This window comes from Bos indicus x Bos taurus, chromosome 10 (assembly GCF_003369695.1).
Source record: "Bos indicus x Bos taurus breed Angus x Brahman F1 hybrid chromosome 10, Bos_hybrid_MaternalHap_v2.0, whole genome shotgun sequence".
In the NCBI taxonomy this organism is placed as follows: domain Eukaryota; kingdom Metazoa; phylum Chordata; class Mammalia; order Artiodactyla; family Bovidae; genus Bos; species Bos indicus x Bos taurus.
In genome coordinates, this window is record NC_040085.1 from 16,643,728 (window position 1) to 16,667,642 (window position 23,915).

Below are 23,915 nucleotides of genomic sequence, written 5' to 3' on the forward strand. Positions count from 1 at the left end.
TGTTGGCAAAGTAATGTCTCTGCTTTTGAATATGCTATCTAGGTTGGTCATAACGTTTTTTCCAAGGAGTAAGCATCTTTTAATTTCATGGCTGCAGTCACCATCTGCAGTGATTTTGGAGCCCCAGAAAATAAAGTCTGACACTGTTTCCACTGTTTCCCCATCTATTTCCCATGAAGTGATGGGACCGGATGCCATGATCTTCGTTTTCTGAATGTTGAGCTTTAAGCCAACTTTTTCACTCTCCACTTTCACCTTCATCAAGAGGCTCTTTAGTTCCTCTTCACTTTCTGCCATAAGGGTGGTGTCATCTGCATATCTGAGGTTATTGATATTTCTCACGGCAATCTTGATTCCAGCTTGTGCTTCTTCCAACCTGTTTCTCGTGATGTACTCTGCATATAAGTTAAATAAACAGGGTGACAATATACAGCCTTGACGAACTCCTTTTCCTATTTGGAACCAGTCTGTTGTTCCATGTCCAGTTCTAACTGTTGTTTCCTGATGTGCATACAAATTTCTCAAGAGGCAGTTCAGGTAGTCTTCTATTCCCATCTCTTTCAGAGGGTTTTACCATTAAGCAAATTCAGCCTGTATTTCAGGATCCCTTAGTGTCCTGGGCCCAAGAAACTTGATTCTGCAATTTAATTTTCTTTTTCTAAAGAGCCTCTGAAAGGCTCAGAAGGCTCAGACTCTGCAAAACCTTCATCTGTACCTGTCAATCCCACAGAATCATACAAGAGACATAAAGCACGGTGAGGTTCAGAGACCTCCAGAATGCCAGGATGAATTTCTCTCGGTGAGTTTCATTCATTGCAAGTTACAGTGAGAGCCACACATTTCCTTGTTTTTTGCTCCTCTGCTGTGGGAACGTTGTGAATATGTCAAGAATTTAGAATCCCGGTCAACAAAAGTCCATGTGCCCTCTTTCACTAAAGGACTGTTTGCTTGGTCACTGAATTTGACACATTTCAAAAGGATCAGAGGCCTCAGTACAGCGATAAAGATAATATGTCAGATTACATGGTCATGTTTATGTCCAGAATTTCTCACAGCACAGATCATCAAGACCAGAATCGGGATCATGACCTAGCATTCTGTAAAGAGCTGCCATGATGACAAGATGAGGGTGGAGCTGTGTCACCAACATAGAATCAAGACACCTCATGCGCAAAAGGTTCACTGACTAGACTGCTCTGACCCACAGGGCCCTTGACAGAAGGAATATCTTCTCAGGAATCCATCTTCATGGAACTCACAGCAGCAGCATTTCTTGAGCAACCATAAGAGTTGGAAAAGTCAAGGGAAGAGAGTGTAAAGGTCCCAGTCACTAAAGATGGAGTGTCTGCAGGTGAAATTCAGCAAGACACAAAATTCTGGTCTGAATTATAAAAATCAGACAATAGCTTCAAGGTCATACATTCATCCATGAACGAGGTGCCCTGGGAGTTTTCATCAACAGGTTGTGACGTATTTCAGCATCTATCAACTGAACTGTCATTGAACAGAGTTAATGTCACTTCCAGGAATTCTGTGCCATCTGGAGAAATGTGACTGGGCTCAAAACAGGCATTTCTGGAGAAGGCCTTTTAGATTCCTCTTTTCACTGTCCTTCCCAGATTCCTCTCTGTAGACCAATCCAAGAATTGCAGGGTTCTTGGCACTGAACTTCAGAGTTGGAAATACTTTGAAAATGTCTCTGGCGTAACACAGGGGCTTCCCAGGTGGCTCAGTGGTAAAGAATCAGCCTGCCAAACAGGAGACATTGGTACCGTTCCTGGGTGGGGATAATTCCCAGGAGAAAGAAATGGCAACCCACTCCAGTCTTCTTGCCTGGGAAATTCCATGGACAGAAGAGCCCACTACAGTCACAGGGTCGCAAAAGAGTCGGAGATGACTTAGTACATAAACAACAACACAGCTAGCATAACACACCTAAGACAGAAACAGCAACCCCCCTGCAGGGCTGCCCACAGCCAGAGCCCCATCTGCACTCGGGGTTTGTGCTCAGCTCCCCAACAGCCCTCTCTCACTGTGTCACTCAGAGCACAGTAGTACACAGCCCAGTCTGATGCTTGCACTGCCCATTTCTGCAGGTGGAAGAAGCTGTCACTCCTAACCAGAGTGGCCTGAAAACCTTTACTCTTTGGGTTCTGGTCTGATATCGAGCCCTTCAGGAGGAGTTGAGGAGCTTTGTTGAGATGCTGGATATACCAGAAAAGATAGGGATCAAAATCAGCTGTCTGGTATGTGCAGTTCAGGGTCATGAGAGCCCCCTCTGAGACAGTCACTGGGCCTTTTGTCTGGTTCACTGAGTCACCATTGGTGCCTCCTGGAAGAGAATCACTTTGTTATAGTAGAAATGTACAGGAGGAGAGTTTTCATCCACAGAAGAAAAATAAAACTTACCTATAATCATAGGAAAATGAAAAATCATTAACATTTAGGATAAAATGATACTGAATGTTAAGATGATCAGAACTGAGTGAGTGGCAGAATGCATGTTCACAAAAGAAAACGATCCTTGTTCCCTGGAATACACAAATCTAATAAATCTAGTCTCCATCTGGATGTTACAGAAGCTCCTCACTCAGAAACTGAGAGCCCCTTTCTGTACTGCAGCAATATTGTCTCTTGTGGCTACAGAACAGGCAAGTGAAACCAGCTCCTGAATACAACGAGGAACCGCATCTGAAAGAAGCCCCGCCCTCTGGTGGTGATCGTGAAAATTGCACCACAGTGTGGTCTGACCTATTCCTCCTGATAATAGCTTGTGGGGTACATACAGGAGAATGGGACAGAACCCCAAGAAGAGAGTCCTAAACATAAGCGTGCTTAGGGAAATATTATATTATTGCTTCCATAATTTTTTGCATGGTACAGGTATCTCTAGCTTTGCAAGGAACCCCAGTTAGAATTTCTAGATGGAATAGTCAGATTTCTTTCTTCCATGTGTCTCCAAGATTCCCATGAGTCAGAGAAGGATCCCCCTGAATGGAAAGTGCTCTCTCCTTTCCTCAAGTTCTTTACCTGAACTAGCTCTGTTCATCCCCAAGACTCCGTCAACATCCCACGGAGGAAATCTTATCTACGGCAGGTCTCAAATAATGTGTGGTTGAATGATAAGGTTATTATTACATACCCTACCATCATAAAATGACACGTTGGTAAAAATACCCTCAAAAAATAAATAAATATATTACCATTACTTCTTTTTCACAGTTAAAGGTAGAGTTGACCTTACAACTAGAAAACTGGACAAAATATATGAAACAAATTTTGGACCTTGTACATCAGGTAGCACAGAGATAAGGAAGACAAATGAGATGAGCACTGACATTGCCCAGCTTACTTCATGGAGGCAGCTTCCAGGCACCAGTGCACGAGGGATTTACCAAAACTGTCCCACTGTGGGACTGAGATGGAATCTAGAAATTTGTGGACCATTGTGCAAGGAAGAAGGGATGTGGACAAAAAGAGAGAAAGGGAGAGACAAGGGCAAGGTGGTAGCATGAGGAGGGAGGAGATCCATGGTGAATCTTGGGCTGAGTGATAATCTGCAATAAAAGAGAGAAACCTCAGTGAGTTTGGTAAACTTCTCTGAAAAGATCTTCTCTGGGGCCCCTGGACCATAGTTGGATGATAGCACTTGTCACATTCTTGTTTTAATTCAACTAAGTATTGTTTTTAAGAAAGTCAAGTTCAGATACTTAATATATTAACCAGGCTTGCTTCATTTCAAAGGCATGTGTGTGGTGTTTATCAGGCTCCTGTTTATTTATTTTATTAGAGATTCAGGAATCACAGTGGAAAGAGCTGTCTGCTCAGCGTCTATCAGCCTGTTTGTCTAGGTTCCTGTGCAATTATTTTTGCAAGTGAGTGAACCCAGCAGAAGATATAACAAACTCATTTCATAGCTGCTTCTTTTCCTAGGATTTACTTTATGGAAAGTATGGTTGTATTATGGTAAGAAGTCAAAATATTGTTCTTTGCTGACATAAACCATTTTAAGGCATGAGGACTCTGTGGCTGCAGTCAGGTGTGAGGTTGCCTTACACGGGTTTTCAGGGCAGTGCTGTCAATCCAATAACAATGGCTATGACTTAGTCAGTTCAACTGACTAAGAACAGTTTCAACAACAATCTTCTTCAAATGTACCTTTCCACCTACAGAGATTTTCTCACCAGTTAAAATGAACTCCTACTAAAATTAGAGCTATTTTTTAATGCACAGCTGTTTGCTGAGTTTTCATTTGTTTTGTTTATGGCTGCCCTGGGTTTAGCTTCAGCTTGTGAGATTTAGTTCTCTAACCAGGGACTGAACTTGGGACCCCTGCATTGGGAGTGCAGAGTCCTATCCCCTGGACCAAAATTCCCCCTAAAATTAGGGTCTTGAGTCAAGTTATCATGCTGGTAGGACTCTCTGGCTCAGCAGATCACCTAGGTGCTCTTAAACTTTTGTGCATGTTAAGGAATCCCTAGGCTCCAGCATTCATGCTGGAAATTTAAAGAGTTCTCTGCTGCTGCTAAGTCGCTTCAGTTGTGTCTGACTCTGTGCGACCCCATAGACAGCAGCCCACCAGGCTCTGCCATCCCTGGGATTCTCCAGGCAAGAACACTGGAGTGGGTTGCCATTTTCTTCTCCTACAAAGTGTAAACTGAAAACGAGACATGATTCCTATCTCAAATTACTTCCAGTTGACTGAGGAGCAGGTAAGCAAAAAAAAAAAAAAAATAATAATCTTCTGCTCTGTCTGTAGTCCAACTAGCCTGGACCCAGAGATGTGGAATGAGAGATCAGACCAGAAGTAGAGAGCTGATACAGTCACCACCAGGGAAATAAACCCTGCTTGAATACTTTTTTTTCCACTGTAAGACTTATTTTTGTTTTTTCATCTCCCTCTCCCTTTCTCTGGCCTGTTTATCAAGATGTTGAACCCCCAGTGCTCAGGTGGCCAACACCCAGGGTGCAGGACTCTAGGATGTTAGGGAGGAAGTCTGCGCTGACCTTCAGGTAGGTGTTCTGACATCCACCCTGTTAAATGAGGATGGGGACTACATCCTCCAGGACCATTAAAACTATTCTACTATTAAACTCTGTATTTTGATTGCTGTGTTTATACATTATGAGATGACAAATAATCAGTGTCTAGGCCACATCTCCCTGACTGCCTGGCAGTAAAACATATCTCTTTTCACACCTTCTGTGTCCCCCACTGTCCTTCCAGAAAGTCTGGTCCCGAAAGGCACGGACAGAAGTTCAGCCTTCAGAGATGCAGAGGGGATGCTCTGTGCAATGCGCGTGATTGTTGCAGAGATGCAGAGCCCAAGTGGCTCCACATTCCTGCTCATGAGCAGAGGAGTGGGGAGATGTTCCTGCCTTGGGAGTGGGTGATACTTTCTCCTAGTTTCTTGGAGCAGTTGAAAAGCTCACTCCACTCCAAAGATAGCTTATTGTAAGAGTACATAAACACTTTTTCCATATATCAGAAATATGACTGACTGATGAATAAATTTCCCCTGAGGTGACGTTATTATTGGCAAAGAGAATATCCTGTACCCTATTTGAATACAAACAATACACATCATGCCTGCAATATTTACCAACTGGACTGCTCTGACCCACAGGGCCATTGACAGAAGGATTATCTTGTCAGAAAACTCTCCTCCTGGAACTTACCTAGGTAGCAGCATTGCTGTAGCAGCCATAGGGATGGAAAAGTCAAGGGAAGAGAGAATAAAGCTCCTAGTCACTGAAGATGGAGTGTCTGCAGGTGTATCTCAGCAAGACATACAATCCTAGTCTGAATTATTAAAACCAGAGGCTACCTTCCAGATCACACAGTCATCCATTAACAATGTTCCTGGGAGTTTTCATTAGCAGGTTGTGAAATATTTCGACATATATCAACTGAATTGTCACTGAAGAGTTAATGACACTTCAAGGGATTCTGTGCCTTTAGGGGGAATGTGAATGGGCTGAAAACAGGCATTTGTGGAGAAAAGCGCTTAGGTTTCTCTTTACACTCTCCCGTCCCAGATTCCTCTCTGTAGGGCAATCCAAGAATTCCAAGGTTCTTAGCTCTGAGCTTCAGAGCTGAAAGTACTTTGACAATGCCTTTAGCATAGAACTCTGGAGAGCTGCCCAGAGCCTGACCCCATCTGTGCCCTTGGGTTTGTGTTCAGCTCCTCCTGCAGCCTCTCTCACTGTGTCACTCAGCAGTAGTACACAGCTGAGTCTGATGTTTGCACGGAGGATTTCTGCAGGTGGAAGGAGCTGTCACTCGAGATATGAGTGGCTTCAAAACCTCTGCTGGTCACCTTCTGGTTTCCTAATGAGCTTTGCAGGAGCATCTCTAGCTCTCTGTTTTGGTACTGGACATACCAGAAAAGAAAAACTGAATAGCTGGACTGGTAAGTACATTTCAGAGTCAGAAATGCCTTCTCGGGGAGGGTAACAACACCTTCTGTCTGGGTCACTGAGTCTCCACGGGTCCCTCCTTAAAGAAAAAAACCACACACACACAGTAAGGCTTTGTTAAGTTGGCTAAGGAAGAGGGACCATCTCCCGCTTGATAGAGGTTACATGACATCCTAAAACCAAGGAATAGAACATCTTAGAAATTTTAAATAACTGTTACTCACGCATTATCAACAAGATCACAAGTCCTAAGCACAAAGCAGACAGCATAGCTGGCTCAGAAGCAGTGGGAGGCTGAGTTTGGGGATACATGAAAGTTGAAAAAACTATTCCTCTAGTTTCTTGATCTTTTGTTGAAATCTTCAAGAAAATCTTGGTTCATGTGTTATGCAAGACAAACTCCCCTACAAGATCATGCTGTAGGCTGAGCAAGAGAGAAAGGTTCTCAGAAATGAAAGATGAATTTATATCAAACCACCAAGGAAAGGGAGCAGCGCCCTCTGTCGTTCTCCCTCTGTTTCTGCAGTCTGCTGTACATCTTTTAGTATTTATCCTGAAAAGGAGCTCAAGCTGTAGGCATAGAAGGGAAATAGGTACCTCGGGTGAGCGCAGGGCTCAAGGAAGGAAGCACCAAATAATTTCTGCAGACTTCACAATGGTGTCTGAGGCTGAGACAGATGGTAATTCTTTGTCTTTAATATGCAGAGAAATACAGTTCCCTTAAGTCTTTCCAGGCCCAGCATCTATTGTCTGATCGCATTGAACAATAAGCTCATTTAGGCAACTTAAGTTATAGTGTGAGTGTGAAAAAAGACTGAACTGAGATCTCTTCTTGTCATTTCCCTCCCTGGTCCCCTAGAACCAGAGGATGAGCTGTCTCTGCTTAGAATGTTCTTCCTTTCTGCCCAGAATCTTTGCCTAGGCAACTTTTTATTTCTTCTTTAAGAACCAGTTTACTCCTTATGAAAGTGCTGATCCAGTCCTTCAGGCTGAGTTAGGACCCACCTCTCTTCCCACCGTACCTTATATGCACATATATCACTGCCATTTCTACACCATACTGGAATAATTTGTGTGTTGTTTTTCAAACTAGGTTTGATGCACCTGAGATCAGGAACTTCATCTTATTAATCTCAGTGGCCAGCTTCTCAAAATACACAGAACACTAGTTCAGAGCAAATGGTTTAAAAATATTTAAAAAATTAATGAATAAGTGAATGAGGAGGCATGCCCGGGTATACAATGATCTGTTTATGAAGTATGGTCTCTACGAGAAATAGTTCTCAGGCCCACGGTATGATGACCTTCTTCCAGAGGCAAGTCTACTGTCTGAACACAGAAGCATTAGGTATTTCTCAAAACTAAGTCACAGTTCTTCATATAAGAGACCACTCTCATACTGACTATTTTAAAAATATTATAGCACCTTTATACATACAAAACTCAGGTAAAGTATAAACGTCTTGGGTTCACAGTTCTTAATCACCAAAGTGAAAGTCGCTTAGTCGTGTCCGACTCTTTGCGACCCCATGAACTATATGGGCTGTCCAGGTCAGGATACTGGAGTGGGTGGCCTTTCCCTTCTCCAGGGATTTTCTCAACCCAGGGGTCAAACCCAGATCTCCCGCATTACAGATGGATTCTTTATCAGTTGAGCCACAAGCAAAGCTCTAGAATATGGAGTGGTAACCTATCCCTTCTCCAGCGGATCTTCCCGATCTAGAAATAGAACCAGAGTTTCCTTCATTGCAGGTGGATTCTTTACCAACTGAGCTAACAGGGAAGCCCATGCATATAAAATACAAAATTAATCAAATTCATATTAAAACATTAACGTGAGAAGTGATATTTTACTGAAACTAAAGAGGTGGTGAAATTTCATTAGAAGAAAGCTATAGATTGTGTCATTCAATAATTCACCTGATTAAGATGATTTGGAGCTTAATGCACTATTGTCTGCTGCTGCTGCTGCTGCTGCTGCTAAGTCGCTTCAGTCGTGTCCGACTCTGTGCCACCCCATAGACCGCAGCCTACCAGGCTCCTCCCCCGTCCCTGGGATTCTCCAGGCAAGAACACTGGAGTGGTTTGCCATTTCCTTCTCCAATGCATGAAAGTGAAAAGTGAAAGTGAAGATGCTCAGCCGTGTCAGACTCTTAGCAATTCCATGGGTCGCAGCCTACCAGGCTCCTCTGTCCTTGGGATTCTCCCGGCAAGAGTACTGGAGTGGGTTGCCATTGCCTTCTTCACACTATTGTCTGAATTACTGTAATTAGTGATTTCCAGTATTTTTACTTCTATTCAAAAATATCTATTTAAGTCAGCATTATATAACTCTATTATTGAACAAAGCATCAAAAAATCAGCACTGAAAAAAATATTGTGCATTTACTGCTACTCTTTTTTCTATTGAATTGTATGTTGATACATTCAAACTTTTAAATGTTTAAAAAATATTCTTAAAACTTTTATCCATTTAAAGACCTATGATGCTTTTATTTGTAAAGTGTCATTATTCCATTTGTCTTTAATTAGAAGATGGGGAGTATTCTAAATTGACCCAACAGATGATTAGAAAGATTAGAAATATGATAGAAATTATTTAATTTGTTGTCATCAAACAAAAAAATCCAAATTGAAAAATTCTAAGTAATTCCTACACCCTGTAGGTTGGCAGACTTTTTTTTGTCTATAAAGGGTCAAATAGTAAATAGTTTAGGTTTTGAAGTCATACAGTCTCTGCTACAACTATGCTGGTATAGCACAAAGCATCCATGGTCAATGCATAAATAAATGAGCATGGCTGTCTTCCAATAAAACTTTATTTACAAACATAAGTATCCCCAGAGGGATGGTATGGGGAGGGAGGTGGAAGGGGGGTTCAAGATTGGGAACATGTGTACACCCGTGGCAGATTCATGTTGATGTATAGCAAAACCAATACAATATTGTAAAGTAAAATAAATAAATAAATAAGTATCAAGCTACTTTGCCCTGTGGCTATCCTTTGCCAATCCCCACTATACTCCAAGAATTTATCCATAAACCTCTAAAGATTACTTTTTTTGCTAAATATTGAGGAGGCTTAAAATAAAGAACACATTAATGGATAGAAAAAAAGAAGGAAATTGAAGGATGCTAATGACAAAGATACTTCCTGGGTGGCTCAGTGGTAAAGAATCCACCTGCCAATGTAGGAGATGTGGATTTGATCCCTGGGTCAGGAAGATCCTCTGGAGGGGGAAATGGCAACCCATTCCAGGATTCTCACCTGGAAATCCAATGGAGAGAGGAGGCTTGCAGGCTACAGTCCATGAGGTCACAAAGAGCTGGACACGACTTAGCAACTAAACAACAACAGCAAATGCCTAAGATACATTGATGCTGAGTTTTCAAGAATGAAAACCACAGATATGGACACTATCATCAAGGAGATCACAGAGTAGGATTGAAAATAGACCTTAAACAAATAATGAAAGAAATTAAAATAAATTACAAACCTGAAAATGCAGAGGTCTATAATTCTAAAAATATCCACTAAGCTTTCCTTAGTTACTGACTCTTGGACAAGTATACAAAAATGAGTAGGTATTTACTATTTTTTTTAACTCTTTTGAAGCAAGGAAAAGAATTTTAAGAAAAGAAAAAAAAAAAAAAGAAAATCACCTAAAATTTCTACAAATGGGTTATATAAGAGGAAAATAGTGCCTTTGACAAACTCAGTATTGTTGAAGAGAGAGGGAGAGACAGAGACGGAGAGATTAGGGACGCATGATGAAATGAAGTTGGAGAGGCAGCTCTTCTTTGTCCTAAGAGCAAATGGGGATCCAGGTGACCGACATGCTAACATCTGCAGTCTGGCAAAATCACTCTCATTATGGGAAAGGGACTACATGGAAGAGTGATGGGGTGTGTCAAGTGTTGAGCAAGAGACTGAGATGGATTTTTAATGAGAATTTTGGAGATGAATTGGGTTGTGGGGATTGTGACATCTTCTAGAGGACTTTTAGAAAGCAAAGTCAACAGAACTGGGAAGTAGACTGAAAACAGTATCTCAAAAATGAATATCACTAAACAAACATAAAAACAAAAAAACTACATGAGTCTTACTATAACCTAAATTGAGAGTACAGCAGAAACTGCTATTTGCCTATAGAATGCTCATTTTATACTACTTCTAATAGAACTACAATTTTTTTAAATTTTTATTTTATATTGGAGTGTAGTTGCTTGCCAGTGTTATGTTAGTTTCAAGTGTACAGCAAAGTGATTCAGTTATACATAAACATGTATCTATTCTTTTTCAAATCTTTTCCCACTTAGGTTATTACGGAATACTGAGCGGGTTTCCCTGTGCACTACAGTGGGTGCTTGTTGAATATATACTTTATTTTTTTAAATTTTTAATTGGAGGGTAATTACTTTATACTCTAGCGATGGTTTCTACAATACATCAACATGAATCAGCCACAGGCATACACATGTCCCCTCCTTCTTAAACCTCACTTCCACTCCCTTCCCCATTCCACCCCTCTGGGGTGTTACACAGCACCGGCTTTGAGTTCCCTGCATCATACAGCAAATTCCCACTGGCTATCTATTTTACATATAGTAATGTATATATTTCAGTACTACTCTCTCAAGTCTTCCCACCCTCTCCCTTCTTCACTGTGACCAAAAGTCTGTTCTTTATGTCTGCGTCTCCTTTGCTGCCCTGCAAATAGGTTCATCATCACCATCTTTCTAGATTCCATATGGATGCATTAATACATGATATTTGTCTTTCTCATTCTGGCTTACTTCACCCTGTGCAATAGGTTTTAAGTTCATCCACCTCATTAGAACTGACTCAAATGTGTTCTTTTTTATAGAGGAGGTACCCCACGTCCGAGGTTAGGGGTGGCGGCCCTACCCCACGTCCGAGGTCAGGGGTGGCGGCCAGGAGGATCTACCCCACACCTGAGGTCAGAGGCGGCAGCCGAGAGGAGCAACCCCACATCCGAGGAGTGGTGGCTGTGCGGGTGCAGGAGGGCCGAGAGGAGCTACTCCACGTTCAAGGTCAAGAGGGGTGGTGGTGAGGAGATACCCCTCGTCCAAGGTAAGGAGCAGTGGATGAGCTTTGCTGGAGCAGCCATGAAGAGATACCCCACGTCCAAGGTAAAAGAAACCCAAGTAAGACCGCAGGTGTTGTGAGAGGGCATCAGAGGGCAGACACACTGAAACCAAAATCACAGAAAACTAGTCAATCTAATCACACAGACCATCAGATCAGATCAGATCAGTCGCTCAGTTGTGTCCGACTCTCTGCGACCCCATGAATCGCAGCATGCCAGGCCTCCCTGTCCAGCACCAACTCCTGGAGTTCACTCAGACTCATATCCATCGAGTCAATGATGCCATCCAGCCATCTCATCCTCTGTCACCCCTTCTCCTCTTGCCCCCAATCCCTCCCAGCATCAGAGTCTTTTCCAATGAGTCAACTCTTCGAATGAGGTGGCCAAAGTACTGGAGTTTCAGCTTTAGCATCATTCCTTCCAAAGAAATCCCAGGGCTGATCTCCTTCACAATGGACTGGTTGGATCTCCTTGCAGTCCAAGGGACTCTCAGGAGTCTTCTCCAACACCACAATTCAAAAGCATCAATTCTTCGACGCTCAGCCTTCTTCACAGTCCAACTCTCACATCCATACATGACCACAGGAAAAACCGTAGCCTTGACTAGATGGACATTTGTTGGCAAAGTAATATCTCTGCTTTTGACTAAGCTATCTAGGTTGGTCATAACTTTCCTTCGAAGGAGTAAGCGTCTTTTAATTTCATGGCTGCAGTCACCATCTGCAGTGATTTTGGAGCCCAGAAAAATAAAGTCTGACACTGTTTCCACTGTTTCCCCATCTATTTCCCATTAAGTGATGGGACCAGATGCCATGATCTTTGTTTTCTGAATGTTGAACTTTAAGCCAACTTTTTCACTCTCCACTTTCACTTTCATCAAGAGGCTTTTGAGTTCCTCTTCACTTTCTAACTCAATGAAACTAACCCATTCCGTGTGGGGCCACCGAAGATGGGTGGGTCATGGTGGAGAGGTTTGACAGAATGTGGTCCACTGGAGAAGGGAATAGCAAACCACTTCAGCATTCTTGCCTTGAAAACCCTACAAATAGTATGAAAAGGCAAAATAATAGGATACTGAAAGAGGAACTCCCCAGGTTGGTAGGTGCCCAATATGCTACTGGAGATCAGTGGAGAAATAACTCCAGAAAGAATGAAGGGATGGAGCCAAAAGATAAACAATACCCAGTCGTGGATGTGACTGGTGATAGAAGCAAGGTCTGATGCTGTAAAGAGCAATATTGCACAGGAACATGGAATGTCAGGTCCATGAATCAAGGCAAATTGGAAGTGGTCAAACGGGAGATGGCAAAGGTGAACGTCGACATTCTAGGAATCAGCGAACTGAAATAGACTGGAATGGGTGAATTTAACTCAGATGACCATTATATCTACTAGTGTGGGCAGGAATCCCTTAGAAGAAATGGAGTAGCCATCATGGTCAACAAGATCTGAAACGCAATACTTGGATGCAATCTCAAAAATGACAGAATGATCTCTGTTCATTTCCAAGGCAAACCATTCAATATCACAGTAATCCAAGTCTATGCCCCAACCAGTAACGCTGAAGAAGCTGAAGTTGAATGGTTCTATGAAGACCTACAAGACCTTTTAGAATTAACACCCAAAAAAAGATGTCCTTTTCATTATAGGGGACTGGAATGCAAAAGTAGGAAGTCAAGAAACACTTGGAGTAACAGGCAAATTTGGCCTTGGAAAATGGAATGAAGCAGGGCAAAGGCTAGCACAGTTTTGCCAAGAAAACGCACTGGTCATAGCAAACACCCTCTTCCAACAACACAAGAGAAGACTCTACACATGGACATCACCAAATGGTCAACATCGAAATCAGATTGATTGTATGCTTTGCAGCCAAAGATGGAGAAACTCTATACAGTCCACAAAAACAAGACTGGGAGCTGACTGTGGCTCAGATCATGAACTCCTTATTGCCAAATTCAGACTTAAATTGAAGAAAGAAGGGAAAACCACTAAACCATTCAGGTATGACCTAAATCAAATCCCTTACGATTATAGAGTGGAAGTGAGAAATAGATTTAAGGGTCTAGATCTGATAGATAGAGTACCTGATAAACTATGGAATGAGGTTTGTGACATTGTACAGGAGACAGGGATCAAGCATGGAAAAGCAAAAAAGTAAAATGGCTGTCTGGGGAGGCCTTACAAACAGCTGTGAAAATAAGAGAAGAGAAAAGCAAAGAAGAAAAGGAAAGATATAAGCATCTGAATACAGAGTTCCAAAGAATAGCAAGAAAAGATAAGAAAGCCTTCCTCAGCAATCAATGCAAAGAAATAGAGGGAAAAAATAGAATGGGAAAGACTAGAGATCTCTTCAAGAAAACTACAGATACCAAGGGAACATTTCATGCAAAGATGGGCTTGATAAAGGACAGAAATGGTATGGACCTAACAGAAGCAGAAGATATTAAGAAGAGGTGACAAGAATACACAGAAGAACTGTACAAAAAAAGATCTTCATGACCAAGATAATCATGATGGTGTGATCACTCACCTAGAGCCCGACATCCTGGAATGTGAAATCAAGTGGGCCTCAGGAAGCATCACTACGAACAAAGCTGGTGGAGGTGATGGAATTCCAGTTGAGCTATTCCAAATCCTGAAAGATGATGCTGTGAAAGTGCTACACTCAATATGCCAGCAAATTTGGAAAACTCAGCAGTGGCCACAGGACTGGAAAAGGTCAGTTTTCATTCCAATCCCAAAGAAAGGCAATGCCAAAGAACGCTCAAACTACCACACAATTGCACTCATCTCACACGCTAGTAAAGTAATGCTCAAAATTCTGCAAGCCAGGCTTCAGCAATACGTGAACTGTGAAATTCCAGATGTTCAAGCCGGTTTTAGAAAAGGCAGAGGAACCAGAGATCAAATTGCCAACATCCACTGGATCATCGAAAAAGCAAGAGAGTTCCAGAAAAGCATCTATTTCTTCTTTATTGATTATACCAAAGCCTTTGACTGTGTGGATCACAATAAACTGTGGAAAATTCTTCAAGAGATGGGAATACCAGACCACCTGGCCTGCCTCTTGAGAAACCTATATGAAGGTCAGGAAGCAACAGCTAGAACTAGACATGGAACAACAGACTGGTTCCAAATAAGAAAAGGAGTACATCAAGACTGTATATGGTCACCCTGCTTATTTAACTTATATGCAGAGTACATCATGAGAAACGCTGGGCTGGAAGAAGCACAAGCTGGAATCAAGATTGCCGGGAGAAATATCAATAACCTCAGATATGCAGATGACACCGCCCTTATGGCAGAAAGTGAAGAGGAACTAAAAAGTCTCTTGATGAAAGTGAAAGTGGAGAGTGAAAAAGTTGGTTTAAAGCTCAACATTCAGAAAACTAAGATCATGGCATCTGATCCCATGACTTCATTGGAAATAACAGGTGGGAAAACACTGGAAACAGTGCCAGACTTCATTTTGTGGGGCTCCAAAATCACTGCAGATGGTGATTGCAGCCATGAAACTAAGAGACGTTTACTCCTTGAAAGAAAAGTTATGACCAACCTTGATAGCATATTGAAAAGCAGAGACATTACTTTGCCAACAAAGGTCCGTCTAGTCAAGGCTATGGTTTTTCCAGTGGTCATCTATGGATGTGAGAGTTGGACTGTGAAGAAAGCTGAGCCCCGAAGAATTGATGCTTTTGAACTGTGGTGTTGGAGAAGACTTTTGAGAGTCCCTTGGACTGCAAGGAGATCCAACCAGTTCATTCTAAAGGAGATTGGTCTGGGTGTTCTTTGGATGGAATGATGCTAAAGCTGAAACTCCAGTACTTTGGCCATCTCATGCAAAGAGTTGACTCCTTGGAAAAGAGGGAGGGATTTCCAATGCTGGGAGGGATTGGGGGCAGGAGGAGAAGGGGACAACAGAGGATGAGATGGCTGGATGGCATCCCCGACTTGATGGACGTGAGTTTGAGCAAACTCCAGGAGTTGGTGATGGACAGGGAGGCCTGCGTGCTGCAGTTCATGGGTTGCAAAGAGTCGACCACAACTGAGCAACTGAACTGAATACTCCATTGTGTATATGTACCACAACCTCTTTATCCATTCATCTGTCAATGGACGTCTAGGTTGCTTCCTTGTCTTAGCTAATGTAAATAGTGCTTCAATAAACTGGGATACACATGTGTTTTTCAATTATGGTAGAACCACAGTTTTGTTGTGAGTGACATCATGCTGAGATTGAAAAGACCCTGATATCCCAACCTAGAAAGCATATTGAAAAGAAGAGACATTACTTTGCCAACAAGGTCTATAACCCATGATTTTTCCAGTAGTCATGTATGGATGTGAGAGTTGAACCATGAAGAAAGCTGAGCACTGAAGAATTGATGCTTTTGAACTGTGGTGTTGGAGAAGACTCTTGACAATCCCTTGGACTGCAAGGAGATCCAACCAGTCCATTCTAAAGGAGATCGGTCCTGGGTGTTCTTTGGAAGGAATGATGCTAAAGCTGAAACTCCAGTACTTTGGCCACCTCATGCGAAGAGTTGACTCATTGGAAAAGACTCTGATACTGGGAGGGATTGGGGGCAGGAGGAGAAGGGGACGACAGAAAATGAGATGGCTGGATGGCATCGCCTACTCGATGGTCTTGAGTTTGAGTGAACTCCGGGAGTTGGTGATGGACATGGAGGCCTGGTGTGCTGCAGTTCATGGGTCACAAAGAGTCGGACACAACTGAGCAACTGAACTGAATACTCCACTGTGTATATGTACCACAACTTCTTTATCCATCTGTCAATGGACGTCTAGGTTGCTTCCTTGTCCTAGCTATTGTAAATAGTGCTTCAATAAACTGGGGTACACGTGTCTTTTACAATTATTGTAGAACCGCAATTTTGTTGTGATTGACAACATGCTGAGATTGAAAAGATCCTGATATCCCAACCTAGAAAGCATATTGAAAAGAAGAGACATTACTTTGCCAACAAGCTCTATATAGTCAAACCTATGATTTTTCCAGTAGTCATGTATGGATGTGAGAGTTGAACTGTGAAGAAAGCTGAGTGCCGAAGAATGATGCTTTTGAACTCTTGTGTTGGAGAAGACTCTTGAAAGTCTCTTGGACAGCAAGGAGATCAAACCAGTCAATCCTGAAGGAAATCAGTCCTGAATATTCATTGGAAGGTTGATGCTGAAATTGAAGCTCCAATACTTTGGCCACCTGATGTGAAGAACTGATTCTTTGGAAAAGACCCTGATGCTGGGAAAGATTGAAGGCAGAAAGAGAAGGGGATGACAGAGGATGAGATGTTTGGATGGCATCACCGATTCAATGGACATCAATTTGAGCAAGTTTTGGGAATTGGTGATGGACAAGGAAGCCTGGCGTTCTGTAGTCCACGGGATCGCAAAGAGTTGGACACAGCTGAGCAACTGAACTGAATTGAGCTGAGAACAACAATTTTGTTGTGAGTGACAACATGCTGAGACTGAAAAAATCCTGATATTCCAGGCTCCTTTGCGATTGAAGAAATGTGGAGACATGGACTAACACTCTGTTAAATGAAATGCAAGTAGAAGGTGCTTGGTGAAGCTTCTGAAAATGATTGACTTGGCCAGCATGTACTCATTTGCCTCTTGACATTCTTCCTGAAAGGTGTGTAAAGTGGATGGATTTCTTGCTTTTTGGCAAAGTATATAAACAAAAGTGAAAATTTAAGGACAAGAAACAGCTAGAAAGAAGACCCTTGATTCCTCCCAAGATTATGAAGCTAGTACACCAGCCCTGCACTGCACATGGTACATGCGATAGAGCTTCTTTATATGAGAGGGAAGTAAAGTCCAGCTTGTTAAAAACATTATCTGAGTTTTTTGTGATGTGAAGCTGAACCAATATCTAATACAAATGATGTTTGATAAAAATACAACCCATCAGTTCATCAGTCTGATTGAGTAAACTCCTAATAACCTAGGTCTTCAAAGGTGTTCTAGGTGATTCTGACACAGGTGATGTTGGTGGTTTAAGGTCTGGAATGTGGGAACCACGGTCCTACCAACCTTTCCCCTTCCCTCTCCTACCTTTTTCACCAAGTGTCACATAAATACAAATGTCCTTTGTCCACAAACACATTTTCAGTAGCATCAAAACTGTATCAAGAAAACTATTCTTACCAGGAGCAAGAATACCATGGATGGAAAATTGTTATATATGTGATAATAAACAGAAGTATCTACTTTTAAAAAACAATATTTTAGGGGCTGATAGCAGAAAACATATATCTCTCACTTGTAAGGGGAAAAATTCTGACATTTGGATAAATTTCCATCTCTTTAATGGAGAAACTGATGCTTAGAAATCATACAAATCATAAATGGCAGAATCAGATTCACATCTTTGTCTCTTTTATTCCAAATACTGAGATCTTTGTGTCTATTGTTACATAACGTTTTCACTCCTCAGTTTTAAAGTGAAAAGTTTCATGGAAACAGTCCTAAATCCTCTTTATTTCTAACGTCTGATGAATCTACTGTTTCCTATTTAGGAATTAGAGAAATACTAAAATCATCTCATGCATCTTAAAGCCGCACCTAGGTCTTGAGGGGGCTGCACATATAACAGATGAGCCCTTCTAATACTGATAAGTCCTTCTTCATCCTCCAGAGGTGACCTGGTAAAAATAGAATTTGAAGGGTCTTTAAGCTCATCAGTCTAAATCCTTTGTTTAAACTGAGGACACTGAAGGCTGCTACACCCATGATATGGCTAAAGACACAGCCAGGGTGGGCAGAGCTGAATTTGGTATTTCAGCTTCCCATTCTAAATCCCATGCCCTTTACTATAGTCTGACACACTACCGAAAACTCAGGGATTTGAGAGGAGCTCCCTTTAGTGTTGCTAGCTGTTTGCAGACTCTCCTTTGTGGGAAGACAAAACCACCAACTCTGCACACTGTCGCGGCTTCTAAGAGACAGCTCTGGCAGGTTTGCGCTGGGGCTGCGGGTGCCAGCTGAGCACTGTGTGTCTGGAGCACCGAGGTAAGTAGCAGTGTCCTCAGCCTGGGAAGCCGTGATGGACAAGGAGCTGCTTTTGATGGAGTTGTCAAGCGTGAAGTGCAGTCTTCCACTATGTTTCTGTCTCTCATTTGAACGCATTAAAATCAGATGAACAAAGCCTCGCCTTGAATCCTGTCTGTACCACTGTAAGGCAGTTAAAGTAATACTTTTATAACTGCAGTTCATGGTGACATTTTCACCCTCCTGGATGCTCAGGGTCTGAAGATTCTGTTCTCCTTGCTGGCTATTCACCTCTGGGCAGAAACAAAAGGACAGAGGCCAGGAGTCAGTCACTGCATTTTCACTCACTAGTGTTTGCGTTTCCTTCCATAATTTGAGGGTACATTTCCCAATTAACAGGCTTTCCTGTGGCACAGTGGTAAAGAATCTGCCTGCAATCCAGGAGATGTGGCTTTGATCCCTGGGTCAGGAAGATCTCCAGGAGAAGGAAATGGCAACTCACTCCAGGATTCTTGCCTGGAAAATTCCAGGGACTGAGGAGCCTGGCGGGCTACAGTCCCTTGGGTCGCAAAGATTTAGACAGGACTGAGCGACTAACACTTTCACTTTTCTCAATTAAAGAGAAGATTTTGCCCCTCAGTCTTGTGAGCTCTGAACTTTGGTCACCCTCTTCCCATCACCAAGAGCCCCAACTCACTGGCCAGCTGAAGCCACAGAATCACCAAAGACAGGGCCAGAAGCTTCTCCATTCTTCTTCTTCAGGGGGATCATGGAAGACGCAGCTCTTGCCCTGAAATAAAGCCAGGTTCCTCAGTCTAGCTCTCTTTTTTGAGTATACTCATCCAATCCCTCTGAGTCCCAGAAAGAGTCTCAGGTTTCTTACCCAGCCAAAGGACGCTTAGTCTTTTTGCTTTAAATACAAACACGTTGATTTCAAAGTGAGTCTGAGGATAGAGGCACTGCCCTCTTGTGGGGGTAACATCATCCTGCTGAGAGAACCACCTGAGGAAAGTGAAGTGTGTTAGGGCTGGTTCAGAGGAAATTGCAAAGCTGTTCTATTCTCTGCCTTTATTGAACTCCAGTTCCAGCCTAGAGTGAGAACAGATACAGATACAGTTTTATGTACTAAAAACTCAATGAAGAAAGAACACTGATGCCCAGTATTTACAGAATACCTCTGAGGAGCACGGTTAGACTTCTTTAGTCACTTCCAATACCCTGTCCTTCTTCTTTTTTCCTAATTTGCCTCATACTGGAATGAGACTGTATATGAGTCAGGGTTCTTACTTACGAGTAACAGAAACTGACTCTGGCTGAATTAAATAGAAAAGGAATAAGTTAATTAATATTGGGTTTGCCTCAGAATCTCCCATATGGTCAGAAAACTGGACTCCAAAGTGATAGAGTCAGTCTACCAAACATTTAAGGAAGAGTTAACACTGATTCTTCTCAAACTACTCTCAGAAGTTGCAGAGATTGCAGAGAAAGGAACATATCAGTGCAACCTGCTTCATCACTTTGGCCTCATGATCTCGTGATCCGGCCTTGCTAGCAGTGCTGAAAGTTATGCATGAGCTCAAAAACACTGCTTTCCCCTTACCAAGTTTGACACTGCTGATGCTATTGCTCAGTGCCCAATCTGTCAATGACAGACTAATACTGAGTCCCGGATATGGTGTCATTCCCCAGAGAGACTTCCCGGATGCCTGATGACAACTGGATTTCATTCAGTTCAGTTCAGTCACTCAGCCATGTCCAACTCTTTGTGACCCCATGAATCCCAGCACGCCAGGCCTCCCTGTCCAACACCAATTCCCGGAGTTCACCAAAACTCATGTCCATCGAGTCGGTGATGCCATCCAGCCATCTCATCCTCTGTCGTCCACTTATCCTCCTGCCCCCAATCCCTCCCATCATCAGGGTCTTTACCAATGAGTCAAATCTTCGCATGAGGTGGCCAAAGTACTGGAGTTTCAGCTTCAGCATCATTCCTTCCAAAGAAATCCCAGGGCTGATCTCCTTTAGAATGGACTGGTTGGATCTCCTTGCAGTCCAAGGGACTCTCAGGAGTCTTCTCCAACACCACACTTCAAAAGCATCAATTCTTCGGTGCTCAGCCTTCTTCACAGTCCAACTCTCACATCCATACATGACCACAGGAAAAACCATAGCCTTGACTAGACAAACCTTTGTTGGCAAAGTAATGTCTCTGCTTTTCAGTATGCTATCTAGGTTGGTCATAACTTTCCTTCCAAGGAGTAAGCATCTTTTAATTTCGTGGCTGCAACCACCATCTATAGTAATTTTGGAGCCCAGAAAAATAAAGTCTGAGACTGTTTCCACTGTTTCCCCATCTATTTCCCATGAAGTGGTGGGACCGGATACCATGATCTTCGTTTTCTGAATGTTGAGCTTTAAGCCAACTTTTTCACTCTTCTCTTTCACTTTCATCAAGAGGCTTTTGAGTTCCTCTTCACTTTCTGCCATAAGGGTGGTGTCATCTGCATATCTGAGGTTATTGATATTTCTCCCGGCAATCTTGATTCCAGCTTGTTTTTCTTCCAGTCCAGCATTCCTCATGATGTACTCTGCATATAAGTTAAATAAGCAGGGTGACAATATACAGCCTTGACGAACTCCTTTTCCTATTTGGAACCAGTCTGTTGTTCCATGTCCAGTTCTAACTGTTGCTTCCTGCCCTGCATACAAAAATCTCAAGAGGCAGGTCAGGTGGCCTGGTATTCCCATCTCTTGAAGAATTTTCCACAGTTTATTGTGATCCACACAGTCAAAGGCTTTGGCATAGTCAATAAAGCAGAAATAGATGCTTTTCTGGGACTCTCTTGCTTTTTCTATCATCCAGCGGATGTTGGCAATTTGATCTCTGGTTCCTCTGCCTTTTCTAAAACCAGCTTGGACATCAGGAAGTTCACGGTTCACATATTGCTGAAGCCTGGCTTGGAGAATTTTGAGCATTACTTTACTAGCGTGTGAGATGAGTGCAATTGTGAGGTAGTTTGTGCATTCTTTGGCATTGCCTTTCTTTGGGATTGGAATGAAATCTGACCTTTTCCAGTCCTGTGGCCACTGCTGAGTTTTCCAAATTTGCTGGCATATTGAGTGTAGCACTTTCACAGCATCATCTTTCAGGATTTGGAATAGCTCAACTGGAATTCCATCACCTCCACTAGCTTTGTTCGTAGTGATGCTTTCTAAGGCCTACTTGACTTCACATTCCAGGATGTCTGGCTCTAGATGAGTGATCACACCATCGTGATTATCTGGGTCGTGAAGATTTTTTTTGTACAGTTCTTCTGTGTATTCTTGCCATCTCTTCTTAATATCTTCTACTTCTGTTAGGGCCATACCACTTCTGTCCTTTATCGAGCTCATCTTTGCATGAAATGTTCCTTTGGTATCTCTGATTTTCAGCAATTGTCAAAATGTGTTTGCTTGTTGACTCTCATGAAAATATTTTGCACTTTATCAGTGCAAAAAATTGATTTATGAGTGTCTAAGAATACAGTCAGAGTGCTAGGAATAAGACCGTGGCATCTGAAGTCAGATTGCTTCTCTTCCAGTACTGTTCTGTCACTGGGTACCTCTACCTTTTAAAGTCTTTCAGCTTTTTACTTTTTATTTTTTATGCTTTTTCCCCTTATTGTAAAAAAAAAAAATGAGGACAACCCAATACCTCTGTCATAAAGTTATATGGAGATTAAATAATCACATGTAAGTGCTACCTAAACATTAGCTACTTTACTATATTTGATTTTAAGGACTTCCATACACTTAAAGTCATGAATACAAGCACTGCCAAGCAAGACAATGCTCCCTTTTCCTTTCTTAAAAGTTGAGTCACCAGTTAATATTAACAGATAAATGCTTGTGTTACCAGCGGCACATGAGCATTTGTAGGTTTCTCCCTGTACTAGCCTATTTAGTATCTGCTTTTTGAGGCTCTAACTTTGACCTTGAGTTGGACCTTTCCACTGTTGACTGAAACATGAGTTTGAATCTTGCCATTTTTTTTTTTAAAACAAATGTCTATGTTAGCATTAAATGTTTATAATTAGAGAGAAAATTTAAATACTGACAAAATTAATCAGGGAACCTAATGCTGTGCAAACACTGCTGTGCAAGTCTGTCCCATGGCAGGGGCTGTGGCTGAGCCCAGCTGCAGTTTGGGTACAGGCTGAAGGCCACCTGGGAGCACTGTGCCTCCACCACACAGAGGTAGGTGGCTGAGTCTTCCAGCTGGGAGGCTGTGATGTGTAGGGTACTATACCGCTCCTTAGAATTCACTGTGGAACTCAGTCTTTCATTCTGCTTCATCCCTGAAGCTATGAAAAACAGACTGATGAGGCTGCCTCTGGGATTCTGCTGGAACCACTGCACACTGCTCACTGAGGCAGAAAAATTGCACCACAGAGTAGAGTTGGCTCCCTCCTGGAGGCTCAAGACTGAAGGACTCTGCTCCACCTTCACTCCCCTCACCCCTGCTTGGAAAAAGAGAGAAGCAAACACGAATGATGTCACTGGGGAGTCATGGGTGCAATTTCCAGACCTGTAAACTATATCAAGAAACATCTGAGGATGTAGGACCATCTAGGAGCCCCAGGTCAGCTCTCCTTCCTTCCCTCTCACTGTCAACTGTGGACCCTCCCCAGTCCCCTCTCTGGGATGACCTGGACTCATGGCAAATCTGGATGCACAGAAGCCCCAGCAGGGTTCCCCATTTTCTCTTCATGACTCCTTGCCCAGTTACTGGAGTGCCTTCTCCCCTACTCAAAGGGTGCAGTCTTGGGTCCAGAGAAATTTTGTTCTTACTGTCAATATGTTCTATTAGAATGGCTGAGAACCAATCACATCTGACGTGTGTCACTCACTTAACAGGAAACTCCACCAATGATGGCCCAGGCCGGGCTCAGTGTGTAATGTCTCAGGTGTGTGGATGTGTAGAGGGTGGGGAAACCCAGGCTGGTGAGGGTGAGGGAGGCAATGAGGGGGGAAATGCCCAGCATTCCCAGTCTTTTTTTTTTTTTTTTCAGAACTGTTTTAGGTAGGAAAGAGTGAAAGTTTGGATGGAAGGTAAGAAAAGTGAAAACAAAAAAACTCAGAGGGAAATAGTTTTCCTTGGTTTTAATACAACCTGGAAGATGATAGTTTCAGTGAGCCTGCCTTCTGAACAAGAATTAAGACAGGAAGTTTGACAAAGAATTGGATAATTTATTTACATGGAATGTCTAACAAAGAAATACTGTTTCATGGTACATTGCATTTTGTTAATCCCTTTTGTTACAAACTAAACACAAATAAAATAAATTAAAATAGTTTTGTAAATCTAAAAATGTAGATTTATTTTTATAT

General features: G+C 42.4%; 2 gene segments (V, D, J or C); both read right to left on the minus strand.

Annotated features, from left to right (window-relative positions):
• The window catches only part of LOC113899945, a 1,425,504-nt gene that overhangs the window by 770,337 nt on the left and 631,252 nt on the right, over positions 1-23,915 (minus strand).
• Positions 1,740-2,503, minus strand: LOC113899949. The segment is given in 2 exon segments: positions 1,740-2,332; positions 2,461-2,503. Coding segments are annotated over 2 exon segments (477 nt in total).